Below are 14,380 nucleotides of genomic sequence, written 5' to 3'. Positions count from 1 at the left end.
GAGCAGTTCTCCCTGGCAAAATTAATTTACCAGCACCTGCATATATTTTTGTAGCTTTGTGCTGTCATTTGTTATTATCTCTTAAAAAGTTCCCAAATATTAAAAGCTTAGTTTTTTCACGAGGACACTAGCTTACGTTTCTCTGCCATATTCAGAATAGACCACTTGGTAATTTTTAAAATCTGTTTGTGAATTCACATAATTAAAGTGGCCTCAAGGTGTTTATGCACCTGGGTGAAGAGCAAGATTTTTTTTTCCTGCTATATCCCCAAAGCAGCGTAGTGCTTGACTCATTATAAATTGTTTGTAAATATTTGTTTAATGAATGATTAATTTCAGTTTTCTAAATGTGATGAGAGTGTTCCAACTAAATTTGTGGGAAATCAAAGTAAAAATCACTTAACTGGCATCCTCTAAAAAATAGAGAAAACCAAGGAATCATTTATGATTAATATCTAACTTGAAAATGAGTTTTCATAATTAAAAAATACCACATTTGTTTGAAATGTGTATCATGAAATATATCTATACAATTCATATTCATTTTAGTTATGTAATAATTTTGTTTCATTATTTCAAAAAAATGACATTTGAAATCTATTTGAACTGCAATGTTACACAAAATACTTGTTTCTCAACATAGCTAACCATTACAAAATAATTTTTTTTAATCTCCCCAGATAACACATTATCTATCACTGGCTGGGTGTAATGCAAGGAAGGGACAAAGATGAAATGGAAACATGTTCCTTTTTTGGTCATAATATCACTCCTCAGCTTATCTCCAAATCACCTGTTTCTGGCCCAGCTTATTCCAGGTAAGTGCTGTGCATTTGTTTCATCAATACTTAACCAGTATTCCTTCTTTGCTTTAAATTCACTTTTTATTGTGTGTGTTGCAAATCAAATTTGTTCATTTTCTTTGGAACTTGTAAGTCTGTGTGAATGTCTTCTTGAGTAAGAGTGCTGATCAATTTCAGGGGTCAAATTATTATTCTTGAATAGAGAGCACTTTATTAATTCCCAAGAGAAACAGAACGTTGAGAAAAAGTCACTGTGCTGAAACATATAAGGAGTGTTATATTAACTAAGTGAATTAGAGTGGCAGAAGAAAAATTACAGTAGGGAAAAGATGTGTAACACACAAAGGAAACCTAAGCCAAAATGCATCTCGGTACCATAAAAAAGGAACATCAAAAAAGTGAAACATTGAAAACTGACACTTAGAGTAGTAACATGTTAATTAACAGGCTGAACAATGTAAGAATAAAAATGCAACATGCTGTTGTGTTGCTACCATAGTTACCACAGTTTTGGGTGAAGTTAGAAACCTATTTCCTTGAAGTCATAATTTTATTAATGGTAGAGAATAGCATTTCTTTAAAATGCTTTACTGATACTGTTTTAATAGGAATTAATTAGGTCCAATGTATGGTAGCGGAAAATACAAAAATATATTGTTGTACTAATGAAAATATAATTTTAAGTTTCCTCTTAGATAAGACAGAAAACATTGAAGTTAATTTGAATACATCTAATATGTCAAAATTTAACAAGTTATTCATAAAAGAATAACGTACCATGTTTTGTTAGACCATACTATGAAGCTTTGTTCGTATTTATGTTATGGTTATATTTATTTTGATATTCAGCAACTATATGTAGCTTGTCATGTTCATCCACACAAAATCAAAGATTTCAAAAAATCCTGGGGCTTCAATTTTTCCCTGTGCTGGGTTAAGATTGACATTTTGACCTAGAAGATAAGGCAGTTGTAAACAAAAAAAAAAATGATTTATATATCTGTTGAAAACATTTTCACATGATTGAAGGATACAGAAACTTTAAGTCTGTTGTAATAAAATACATTTAATGATTTGTATCAAATTAGGTTAGCCCACTAAAATTACTACATATTTTTATTTTTAGCCTGTTCCTACATTCCCTCATCTTGCCACGACTCTGTTGAGTATTAAGATTAATGTATGAATCAAAGAAAACATCATACGTTTCTTAAATATATGGAAAATGCAAATATAGGTACAAATTAATTCACTGTTTTGTAAATTGTCAGAATAAAGGAAATACTTATATGAAAATGTTTTTAAAACTACAACCGTAGATAGACACAGATACAGATACAGCCTAGGTATAATTCCCCTTAAACTGTATGGCCAGCTAATAACTCCTACAGGTCAATAAATTTAGTCCAGGATATAGTTATTGAGCAGGATATCAAAATTCAAAATTGTTAAGTGAGGTTTGAACCACCTGTGTCTATCTAGTGGAAGAAGGAATGCATGTATGAATATATATGGTGGGAAGGTACAAGGTTTATCTAGGGAATAAAAAATGTTACCTTTCTATTCAAAAGGATATTGCATAATTTTAGAGAAGACAAATCACCTTGAACACTTAGGTGCAAAAGCTGTCAAACTTCTGTGATTACTATTTTACATGCAAATGCTTGTAAATCTACAGTATATGACTTCATTGTCTAATTTAATATGTAGATTGGCTACAAAGGTGATAGTTTGGTTATCAGTCAGTTAAAAAATTCACCACACAAATTGATTACTCAGGGCCCATTTTGAGGCAACACTTTCTTAAAAAGAAATAAGGGTAACCTCAAATGGGATGCATACAGTTAGATGCCTTTTTTTTCAGGACTACAGAGTTCAAGAAACATTTCAAAGCAATTTACCTGTCAAAAGAAATATGCCGTTAGCTTTTCAAAAAGAACACCTGCAGAGTGGAAGTCATTTTCATAACTGCCTCCATCTAGGAGAACTGGCTTCAGGCTAGGAAGAAAATCTACTGAAAGAACTCATTGGCCTTAGAGTGTCCCCTCCTTTCATTAATCTCAGAATGAAGAGAAGTCTTGATTCTTCTCATTGTTTTTCTAGCTTTAATATGTTCATTAGAGACCTTGGATCTGGATTGAATTGAGCATATCTCAGAGGAAGCAAAAACTGGATTAGCTTTGAAGGCAAAATGTTAGTGTCTTTAAAAAAAAAAAGTAATTTCTTATTCAACTGATTTATTTCCACTCTTAAGAAAAAAAATTCTCCTTCATCAGAAATGTATTTCTAATAATAAACAATCAGATAAAGAAATCAAACAGATGAAAAAAATGTGACATGCTTCTAAAAAAATAAGAAGAATTTTATATTCTGTAGTACTTGACTCAGTGAGTTATCATCAGCCAAGGTGTCTACAGGAATAAGATTTCTCAGGGTACAAAAGAAAAGAGCAATTAAAACATTGGCTCAATGCCAGTTATTTTATTACCACAACAATAAAGTGTTTTCACTTCAAGATGTGGCTAGGTTACTTGGTGTAAGTAAATATTAAAATATTTGAGTGTAATGTCTGGAACTGATGGATTGCCCAGCTCAATTTTTTTTTCATTTTTCATTTTGTCTCCCTGTATAATACATTTTTTAAACTGCTATTATGTTTCATAACGTTGCAAATGAAATGGTTAGTATATGAGAAGGCAAACAAATTACTTGTATATAGTAAATCAAGAAATACTCTTATTGTTGAAAATAAACTGTTTTAGAGAAAAGAAATAATTAAGAAATGGATTCTAAGAATAACTGGGCTTTGCCAGCCATTTGAATTGTTGCTTTCATTGCATGTTGAGCCCATTAAAACCCACCTCTTTTTTATTAAAACCACTGGTAGATGTTTTTCATGTTAATTTACTTCATCTCTAATTGACAAATGAAATATATTCTTAAACCATGTGAGGCTATCTCTTGAGGCATGCTGTATCTGGACTATGCCAATCTTGACTTAATTTCTGCTAGGAAAGGAATCTGACAGAAACCAATCTTTGCATTTTAAGCATCTACCTTTTATTGCCACGGATGTCAGGAAGATACTGAAAAGCAAATGTAAAATGATATATTATTAAAGCATATATATCACATATAGTGGAATTTAATTAAAAAATTTAAAAACCTCTATGGTAAAAAAAAATAAAACTGAGTTCTAGGTTTATATTGCAATATTTTAAATGAAAATACATGAAGAAAAACCCACAAGGTTGTATTTCTGTTTGAATAAATCAGACAGGCCACTTTAAAGTTAAGCATGATTTATCTTTTCCTCTCCATACTCTAAGTGTGCAGCAGTGTTGTCCTTCATTAAAGATGCAGGTGCTGACTGGGTTATTTCCTTGTCCCTGACTCATGTCAACAAGCCTTGAGTGTGAAATTTTCTGAAATGATTTACTGCTTATCTGCCCCACCCATCCATTGACCACCACTGTAGTGTCTTGCTGTTATACCCCACAAATGATAATTGAAAAGAGCTGTTAACTGGGTCTGAATCATCCATAAATAAATTATAAATTGTGAAAAAAATTCCTCATGCAAAATTTTAGAAATTACAATGAATATACATACAACTCCCATATATTTCTAAGTTTTGTTTTTGTTTTAGTTTTCATATGCTCAATACATTTTGAATAGACTTGAGGATTTATTTCAGATTTTTAAAAATCTCCTTCGAAATGTAGAAACAAATTGAAAGTAAATAAATTCCAGAAATCTAAATGTGACAGAATCTTTAGGAATTTCTTTTGCGATACTTTATTTAACAAGTAATGTTGCATGCATGCTTCTTACAAAGTTCATGATCCACGGGTATGTTTTTTTTCCAATATTTGTGATTAGTTTCTGTGGCAAAGAAACATATGTTAGGAAAATATATGTCATTTAAAACTTGTAGAGATTGCTTGTTCATAGGCAACAGTTTAATTTTTTAACTGCACCATTTTGAAACTAGTCAATTATTTTGAAAAACATAAAAAGTTACCATTATAATATCACATTTCGTATAAAAGTACTTAAACACACTTAACTCTTAAATTATGCATTGATAGAGGTATTATACACAAAAGTAATTTGATTTTATATGCTACTTGAGAAATTTGTCTGACTAGAGAGTTGTCTCTCAACACATTTTCCATGATTTATTTTTTTCAGAAGCACCTGAGATGCTTCTTAAAAATAAAGATTCGTTCTCAGCAAACTATCACAAGAACAAAAAAAAATAATCGCAAGGACACCACATGTTCTCACTCATAGATGGGAATTGAACAATGAGAACACATGGACACAGGAAGGCAAACATCACACACCGGGGCCTGCTGTGGGGTGGGGGAAGGGGGGAGGGATAGCATTAGGAGATACACCTAATGTTAAATGACGAATTAATGGGTACAGCACACCAACAATAGCACGTGTATATATATGTAACAAACCTGCACGTTGTGCACATGTACCCTAAAACTTAAACTATAATAAAAAATAAATAAATAAAATAAAGATTCCTAGGGCCCATGGCAGAATCACTGAAATAAAGAGTTTGGGCAGCTCTGCAAGTATCTACAAATTATCTAACAGGCAGAAAATTTGAGAACCTCTGCTTTAGACATTTGAGTTGATTTTATTTTAATGTTGAGAACACTTAAAGAATGTTTATTCTCTTGAGGACAGATTTCCATGAGAATGGGAAAAAGTTATTTGGAGATATTTGTTTTCTATATTGCAAGGATTTGGAGGAGCAGATTTGATGCCACTACTGGTTTATTTCGCTTTGGTTTTGCTTATGTTTCTTGTTATTTTCATCTCATAATAAATATTTCTAGATTGAAAAACCTAATATATCCTATTGGATGAAAGACATTAGCTCAATACACAAAGCCACTGAACTAATAAGCAGATCAATGAATTTTAAATTATGATATTGAAAGTGACTTTACAAAATTCAAAGTTAAGTTTGCCTAGTGGGTGAAATTCCCCCTAAATTTTGTCCAAGCCTTAGTAAAATCTTAATTCAGATATTAAGTAGCTGGACTTTTATAATAAACTAGAATAATATGTTAATTATGCAAATATTCTGTAAAAAGAAACTAATAACCATGGCTGTATTATGACTCACAGAAGCTTTAGACAATTTTGCCTTTATGGGCCCCTTTTTCCATAAAATCATCTTAAAACTACGTTGATATCAACATGACTTATGCCCAAATGTGATGCCTAAAAACAATGGTCACTACAAATAAAATGCAACAAAAACTTACCTTTACACATTATATAAATCTCATAGAAGAAAATCATAATATAAGATAAATCAAATATTCTCTGTTATTTTTTATAGTATAATTTTAACAACAATAATAATGGACTTACCCAGATCAAAAAGCTGTCAGGTGGGTGTTCTCTTGCTGATGACTCACTTGATACTGACTTGCTGTGTTTCCTATCCGCCATCATTCTGCAAAGTTAAATGAGCAAGTGCCAGGTGTGGGCTAATGGATCCCATGAAAGAGATCTTCCGCTTGTGGTGCTTAGTGAAGGTTGCAGAGGGCTCACCTCTAATCACATTCCCTACATCCCTAATCACATTGCGTGTGTATGTCAGTGTTTGTATGTGTGTATGTGTATGTGTGTGTGTGTGTGTGTGTGTATGAACATACATATACATATACACACACACACACACCCCTACAAATCATGGAGGTCTCTTGTTACATACTCAGGACATTTATCTACTGTTAGACTCCTGTGATTTGATGAATTTATTTATTTTCCTCCCACTCTGCTCATTGATTTAGTAATCAAGCATAGTGTCAATCATTTTTGAAATACCTGAGCAAGTACTTTCTTTCTTGGTTTGTTATTTTGTTTGTTTGTTTGTTTTAAGAAAATAAAACTCCCCCCAAAGGCAAGAAATGGAAGTCAGTTACTCAGTTCCCATTTATTTGTGTTATGCACAAAACTGCTCAACAGTACTTTAAGGATCTGTCCAGGTAAAAGTATACACATAGATAGATAGATAGATAGAGAGATAGATAGAGAGAGAGATATATATGTTATATATATTATATATAGATATATGTTATATATGTAATATGTATATATATTACATGTACCTATGTAACATATGCATGTATATCTATTAATATATGCATATATGATATATGTACGCATATAGATAAAATAAGTTCATCTTGACTCAGACTCTATCTATCCATTCTTTCACCGATGTGAAATAATGATACAGACTGTATTTGTGTGAAGGCCAAGTTGAGAGCTTATTTGAATTAATTTCTAAATTGTTAGCAATAAATTGTTAAATATATGGGTTTGTAAAAAAATGACAGAATGTTTTATCTTTTCAATTACTTTTTTCTTTGTTTTGGTTTGGGTTCTGTTTTATTCAGCCTGAGTGAGGAAACACTATACCTTGGCAATATCTAGAGTCAATAGAAATGTTCTTCAGATAAGGTAATGCTCTGCTCCAAAAGGTGCATTCTTCTGTTTTAAATTTACATTTTATATGACGCCCAGCTATGTGCACATGCAATTCACAGTGGTTAAAATTACTTGCATAGTTCATCGTTGCGATCATTATTTTGCTTAGAACAAGAGTACTCTCATCCATCATTTGTATTTCCTATGCTAATGTGGATATCTTTTTAAAAAAAACACTAGTAGATTAATGATACCAAATATCTCTTAATTTATGCTACATTTTATTTAAATCAATATTACAATTATATTACAGCTTCTTGGATATTCAAGAAAGATTCAAGATCTTTTCCAAATGGTTACATTTAGAAATGATTTCTTTACGATCTCATCATTTTCTTCTTCCTTAGGAAGAAATATCTTTTGAAGATATTTCTCCAGAATTCATGAATAAATGGGCAGAGATTATATTTATCTGCTGTACTATAGCCCTTCATTAAAACTCAATTTCATGAAAAGAAAAATCATAATTTGTAGTTAATATGAACCAAATATCCACCCTTAGACACATTTCCTCAAATTTAAATATTGGAAGTTAATCATTATGGCATATGTAAGAGTCATTGTCCTCACATTTCTTTTTCCCCTTGAGAATAGATATGATGTCAACAGAGCAGTTAATTCAAACTTAATAGCTACATAATAAACTTAATGGCTATTAACTAAAAACTTAATCAGTAATTTTAAAGAAAACTGTGTTCAGAATAGGAACACCATATTAATTAGAATGATCACTATCCATAAGTATTTTATAGAGGGAAAACATACACTTTAGCAAGGATGAGGTCTTGTCTTAGATGTTAATAGGACTTTTTGCCAAATGTGCACTAGAACCCAGAGTAAAAACTTGAGGAGGGGATGAAAGACTTCACAGATCTTGTAAACAAGCAGATAATAAACCACTGAAACACTCATATTTATTAGGTGCCTAATAAATAGCTTGCTGTTTATTACACTATAGCTTTAGGAGTTTTACAAGGTTGAAAAGGGGTGAGTAGGAAAGAGAATCCCAGGCTCATGCCAAGGTGCAGAGCTAAGTTTATGAGATGACAACTTATTTGGTTTGGTAGAAAGTAAAGATATATATTGAGAAATGTTTGGAAATGTTCTCAGAAAGAGACAAAGTTCAAATCTGGAGGAGCCTTATGTACTTGGCTGGGCAGCTTTATCTGTAAACTCTGGACAATAGGAAGGAATGAGAGAGTTTAAAGGAGAGTAACCTAATAAGATTATATTTTAGAATAGTGATTCAAGTAGAAAAGTGGTAAATTCGGTTTATCTATTCTAGTTTATTAATTTAACAAATGTTTATTTAAGAATGACTGTTGCAAGTTTCTCTTGTAAATTTGGAGGAGACCGTGTCAATGAGATAGTCAATCTTGGTGTCCTCTTTTGTTTTCCTTCTCTGTGAATGAAAACTATTAAAAACCAAATTACACATCAAATTGTCTAATTACGATCAATTATTATTATAATAGAATATAGAAAAAAACTTCTGGAGTTATCCAGCTAGGTTCTTGGTCTCTGAAAGAGTAAGGGGGAGCTAAGAATTATTCACCGAGTGTTTGTTGATGAATGAACGTATAAGAAGAGGTTGCATAAAAATCTATGGCGACATTTGAATAGGACCACAGAGATGAAAAAGGAATAACAGAATATAAATATCATAGATTATCAATTATATTAGATTCTAAATATCATATAGAAAATACATGAGCATAATAGTTCCAGGATTTCTTTTTGGTTTTAAAACCAGTATTTGGTTTACATTTCTTGATTAACTTAAATTCATAATAAACTGAAAATGCTACTTAAACTTACCATACACAAATAGATATATATGTATGCATATGTATATATTCTTTACTTTGTTCCTTGTATAGATATTAACACTAGTGGAATATTCTAGACAATTAACCAAGTTAAAAGTAACACTCATAAGAATGATATTACAACCAAACTGGAATAAATGACTACAAACATATTTGTTGTGTGTATATGATATGTTCTTTCAATGTAAATATGTTGCTTAAGATTTGTACCTGTATTTGTTTATTGAAACAGTAATTCTTTTAAAGTTCTTTCATTCTGTATGTTTCTTGAGCTTTTACTTAAATATATACATATATGTGTGTGTTTATATGTATAAATTTGTGTGTGGAATTACAAATTATTGGAAATTCTGTCAGCAGAAGTGGCAAGCCTTGAAAGAGAACAAATACTTAACGGAAAAAATAGTGTGTTCGTTGCTTTCTAGAGACTATCAATCAGTTGAAGATGAGATTTTAATAACTAGAGAAATTGCCAGCTGTACTTCGGTACTGTGTCTCTTTATTAGCCTTGGTCTTCTAGTGTGAAGCTTTATTTAATTGTTTAAGTAGATGGAAGCAAACTAACAGACTCATCAGCCTCAAGACACTCAATGAAGAAACTTGTATTTGTAATCTAGCTATAGAGACCAGGACTATTCTACTTTGATGATAAGGCCTTTGTGATGAACCTGGATAGAAAAACCCCACGTGCCACACGGTCCACCTAATTAAGCCATCAGAATGCATTGCAGCAAACACAGTGCCTCATATGGACGGGCATAAGTAATTTTTTTCCTCTATTGCTTGCTTAATAGAAAGAGGCACTAACCTAGATTATGACTGATAGAGGCTATATGGTACAGCTGTTGTAATTGTGCCTGGGGGTAGAGAAAGCCTTGGTAAAAAAATAAAAATAAAAATAAAAATAAATAAAACAAGACAAAAACAAAAACAAAACTCTATTTGCCAGAGACACTGTCATTACTTCATTCCACTATTTTTTCTAGATTTCCCAGTGAGCTTTCATTTATTCTGCTTTCTCTCATTGTTTGCTGTTTTTCCTCTTGCCATGTGCATGCATCCTTTGTTATATAAACAAGCCTGTGCTCTGATTTCACGTGGAAGAATTGCTTTGAAAAATGTTTCCATTGCTGAATCAATAATTCATAAATAAAATGAGTATTCTTGACTGTTAAAATGAGAAATGCATATGAAAAACTTGAGAAGAAGTTGAATGTATGGGCCTTGAAAATATAAAAACGTATTGTAACTGGCCTTCTTCCCAAGAGAGTATCCACTGCAAATTTTGAAGGATGTGACCATATGTATATAGTGACACATACTTATATAAATATAGAGTCACAATATATGGGTGTGTGGATGTACATATATATAAAATATCAGTGAATATATTTAAATTCATTTATGTATAAAACAGTATGTTTTCATTTCAAATTCCTTATATACATCTAGTTAATATACACAAGCTGATATATAGTAGCAAATTTTTATCCTCTTAAAAGGAGGATAAGATTTATGATTATTTTATTTATTTTATTTATTTGTTTGTTTATTTATTTATTTATTGACACAGAGCCTCACTCTGTTGCCCAGGCTGGAGTGCAGTGGTGTGATCTCGGCTCACTGCGACCTTCACCTCCTGGGTTCAAGGGTCCAAGTGATTCTCCTGCCTCCGCCTCCCGAACAGCTGGAATTACAGATGTGCACCACCATGCCCGGCTAATTTTTTTTTGTTTTTAGTAGAGAAAGGGTTTCACCATGTTGGTCAGGCTGGACTCAAAATCCTGGCCTTATGTGATCTGCCCACTTAGGCCTCTCAGAGTGCTGGGATTACAGGCATGAGCCACTGAGCCTGGCTGGGATAAGATTTATTATGACATGACGTTTTTCCATCAGCGTTAATAGTCATTCTCTGAATTACCAGGTTAGTAGGGCGATGTATCTACACAAATGACTGAATTCCTTGTATATGAAAATAACTCTATAGAATATATAATATATCACTTTTCCATCTAAATGGCCTTTCTACTTTATTGTAATGTTTTATCTTGTTTAAGTTCTTAGCTTGACATGCAACTCAAGCAGAGGCATACAAGCATAGCATCACTGATACAATGAACTGGAATGAGGAGCTAAGTCATCCCCTGTGCTGCTGCCCTTGTCCATGAGGTATCATTGCTCACTGGAGTCATAGGTTTTCCTCATAACTTTTGACTCTAATCACTTTTTTCCTATCTCTTTCACTGCACATTTTATTTCTTTTCTTGCCTTTTTCTTTTTTAATATGTTGAGAAATTCAGGCTTCTAGATAGTTACTGTAAAAAGTTGTGTTACTTTTCTTTAATAATTTATATAGCTGATTCCATGTTCTTTTAATACATTGAATACAAGACAGTGATTCTAAGATGCATCATTATGTTTGGCCAAGAAAAGAATATAACTGCCAATTAACCTATGACACATTAAGTTAAGGATACTTCCATGTAATACATTAGTTGGACCAATCTCTCATTGCTTTGAAGTTTCTTTCATCCTTTCCAAAAGAGTTGGCAATTTCTCTTGCATCTAGTTTGGTAGATGACAAGCAACTCTTTTGAAATTTCTCAGGAAATAGACGCTTTCTTCTACCTAAGGGTGTCTTCCTTTCTTAAGTAGCATAATTTCTGCTTCACAAGAACCTATAAGTCTGTGACCGTCCCTTGAACAATAAATATTTCCTTCACAAATGTCAAATCTAAGGCTGAAATTTTGTTTCTAAGCTTCAAATAACAATAACATTTACTGACAATTTTCAATTATACTGGAATTATAGAATACATTTTAAATGACAGTTAAGCTCAACTTGTGTATTCCTAATAATGCACATAACTGAAATGACAATATGAACAGTTATGACCAAGTAATCACATCACAGTCAATGCCAGTCACATCAGAATTACTGCCTGGCCCATAGTGATTGCAAGATGCCATCTAATGTAAGACTTCAGAGTCAAAATGTTTTTTTAAGGAAGGGTCTTTGTATTGATAAAAAACAGTATATAGAGGGAAATTGAGCTGACATAATCCGCAAGCTCCTCAAAGCTATTAAACATAAGCGTACGAATGTTCACTGGCAACTAGTTCTTAATAGATTATTATTTTGAAGCCACAAATGTGGCAAACATAATGAAAAACGTAGTATAGTGATACAATTGTGGTTCAAATTCATCCATTTACAAGCTCACTTTTTTCTCCCAAATGGAACTGTCTTTCTCAGGTTCAGAAACCTGTTCATCAGAAAACCAAGCAAATTCTCTTAAAATCTTACCATCGTGACAGGAAATATTTTAGTATGCACTGAGCTGAAATGCATATTATGATTATGAGGCAGCTGTATACATTTTTTCTGCAGGCATTCTGGGTAGAAAAAAAATAGCTCCAGTAGACACTGTGCTGTTTCACCACAAGTTTGCTGGATCTAAATAATGTCAATTGAATGACAACTGACTTTATTATACTTTACTTTCAAAACTTTACTAAAACATAGTTATATATAGACAGGAGATTTGTCAATTAAATAGTGCTAAGTACTTCCCAATTAAATGGTGGATATAATAAAAATTGACCAATACTAATAAGAAGGCAATATTACTCCTTAATCAACCAGCAACTGACTAATATGTTGATTATATTCACTGAATCAATTTTGCTAATAAAGTGAAACTTGTTTCATTGAATCTTATTTTTGGCATCATACACTTACAACTATAGTTTTATTGTATTTTTCAACCAAAATACTTTTATTGTAAGACTAAGTTTAGCTTTATAAGACTGTCAAACTTTTTGTGTATGATGTTTCATACCTACAAGTAATGTATAAAAGTTCCTGATGCTTTATATCTTTCTGAGAAATTGATGTTGTCAGTGTTTGGGATTTTAGCTATCTAATAGATGTGTAAGTAGTATCTTATGATTTAAATTTTTAATTCCTTAATAGTATATAATATTGTTAAGCTTATGTGTCATCTGTATTTGTTCTTTGGTGAGGTATTTATTTGTTCAGACTTTTTGCCCACATTTTTGGGAGGTTGGTTGTCTACTTATTGTTGCGTTTTAAGAGTTTTTTGTTGTTGTTGTTTTGTTTTTGTTTTTGTTGTTTTGTTTTTGTTTTTGTTTGAGACAGAGAGTCTCCCTCTGTCTTCCAGCCTGGAGGGCAGTGGCGTGATCTCCGCTCACTGCAACCTCTGCCTCCCGAGTTCAAGCGATTCTCCTGCATCAGCCTCTTGAGTAGCAGGGATTACAGGCTCCTGCCACCACGCCCAGCAATTTTTTTTTTTTTTTTTTTTTTTTTTTTTTGTATTTTTAGTAAAGACAGGATTTCATCACGTTGGTCAGGCTGGTCTCAAATTCTTGACCTCAAGTGACCTGCCCGCCTTGGCCTCCCATAGTGGTGGGATTACAGGTATGACCCACCACGCCCAGCCAGTCCTTTGTAAATTTGGCATTCAAATCCTTTATCCAAATACCCATTTAGCAAATATTTTCTTCCAGTATTTAACTTATATCTTTATCTTCCTTACATTGCCTTTTGCAGGGCGGAAGTTTTTTCATTTCAATGAAGTCCAGTATATCAATTTTGCTTATTTCATGGATCATGCTTTTGGTGTTATACCAAAAACTCATCGCTAAACACAAAGTCACTTAGATTTATTCCTAAGAATTTTAAATACTTAATATTTTCTCTTTTTACATAATATAGTTTACATAAGACATGAACATGAAGAACAAAAGCCCCTTTATAATGTCTTCAGTGTAAATAAATGATGCTAAAAAGAATATCTTCTGTAGCCCTGATGTATGGAATGAGAATCAAATGTGAATATGGTAATATTCCTATTATTTTTGTCAACATTACAAATAACTTTTTTTATTTTACATGTTAATTGGAAACTATGTGTTGTGTAATCACAAAACTAAGTCTTGAAGTCTTAAAATATTAAATATAGTTAAAACAGCACAAACAAAAATTAAGATTGAAAACGTAGACCAGAGACAATTTATGTAAAAAGAAAAGATGTTTAAGAAACAAGGAGTTTGATGAGGATAGGGGGGCCAATTCAGAAGTGTTGTTGGTATAGATGGAACAAGTTGATGTTGGCCAAATTGTTAATGTTCTCTGGATGTTCACAGAAGCAGCTCTACAAACCACAGAATAATCTGGAAGTAATGTATAATGACCAT

General features: G+C 32.2%; 1 protein-coding gene across 4 annotated transcripts in view; it reads left to right on the top strand.

Annotated features, from left to right (window-relative positions):
• ROBO1 (roundabout guidance receptor 1) overlaps window positions 1–14,380 on the top strand; it is a 1,183,344-nt gene that overhangs the window by 191,721 nt on the left and 977,243 nt on the right. For all 4 annotated transcript variants that reach the window (XM_054551660.2, XM_054551661.2, XM_054551659.2 and 1 more), the window contains one exon: window positions 681–818. In XM_054551660.2, coding sequence (XP_054407635.1) covers window positions 731–818 — 88 coding nt within the window. In that variant the 5' untranslated portion in view covers window positions 681–730. The remainder of the gene's footprint in view (window positions 1–680; window positions 819–14,380) is intronic.

Source organism: Pongo abelii, chromosome 2 (genome assembly GCF_028885655.2).
Source record: "Pongo abelii isolate AG06213 chromosome 2, NHGRI_mPonAbe1-v2.0_pri, whole genome shotgun sequence".
In the NCBI taxonomy this organism is placed as follows: domain Eukaryota; kingdom Metazoa; phylum Chordata; class Mammalia; order Primates; family Hominidae; genus Pongo; species Pongo abelii.
The sequence above is the reverse complement of the archived record's forward strand: the minus strand, read 5'-3'. Positions and strand labels throughout refer to the sequence as shown.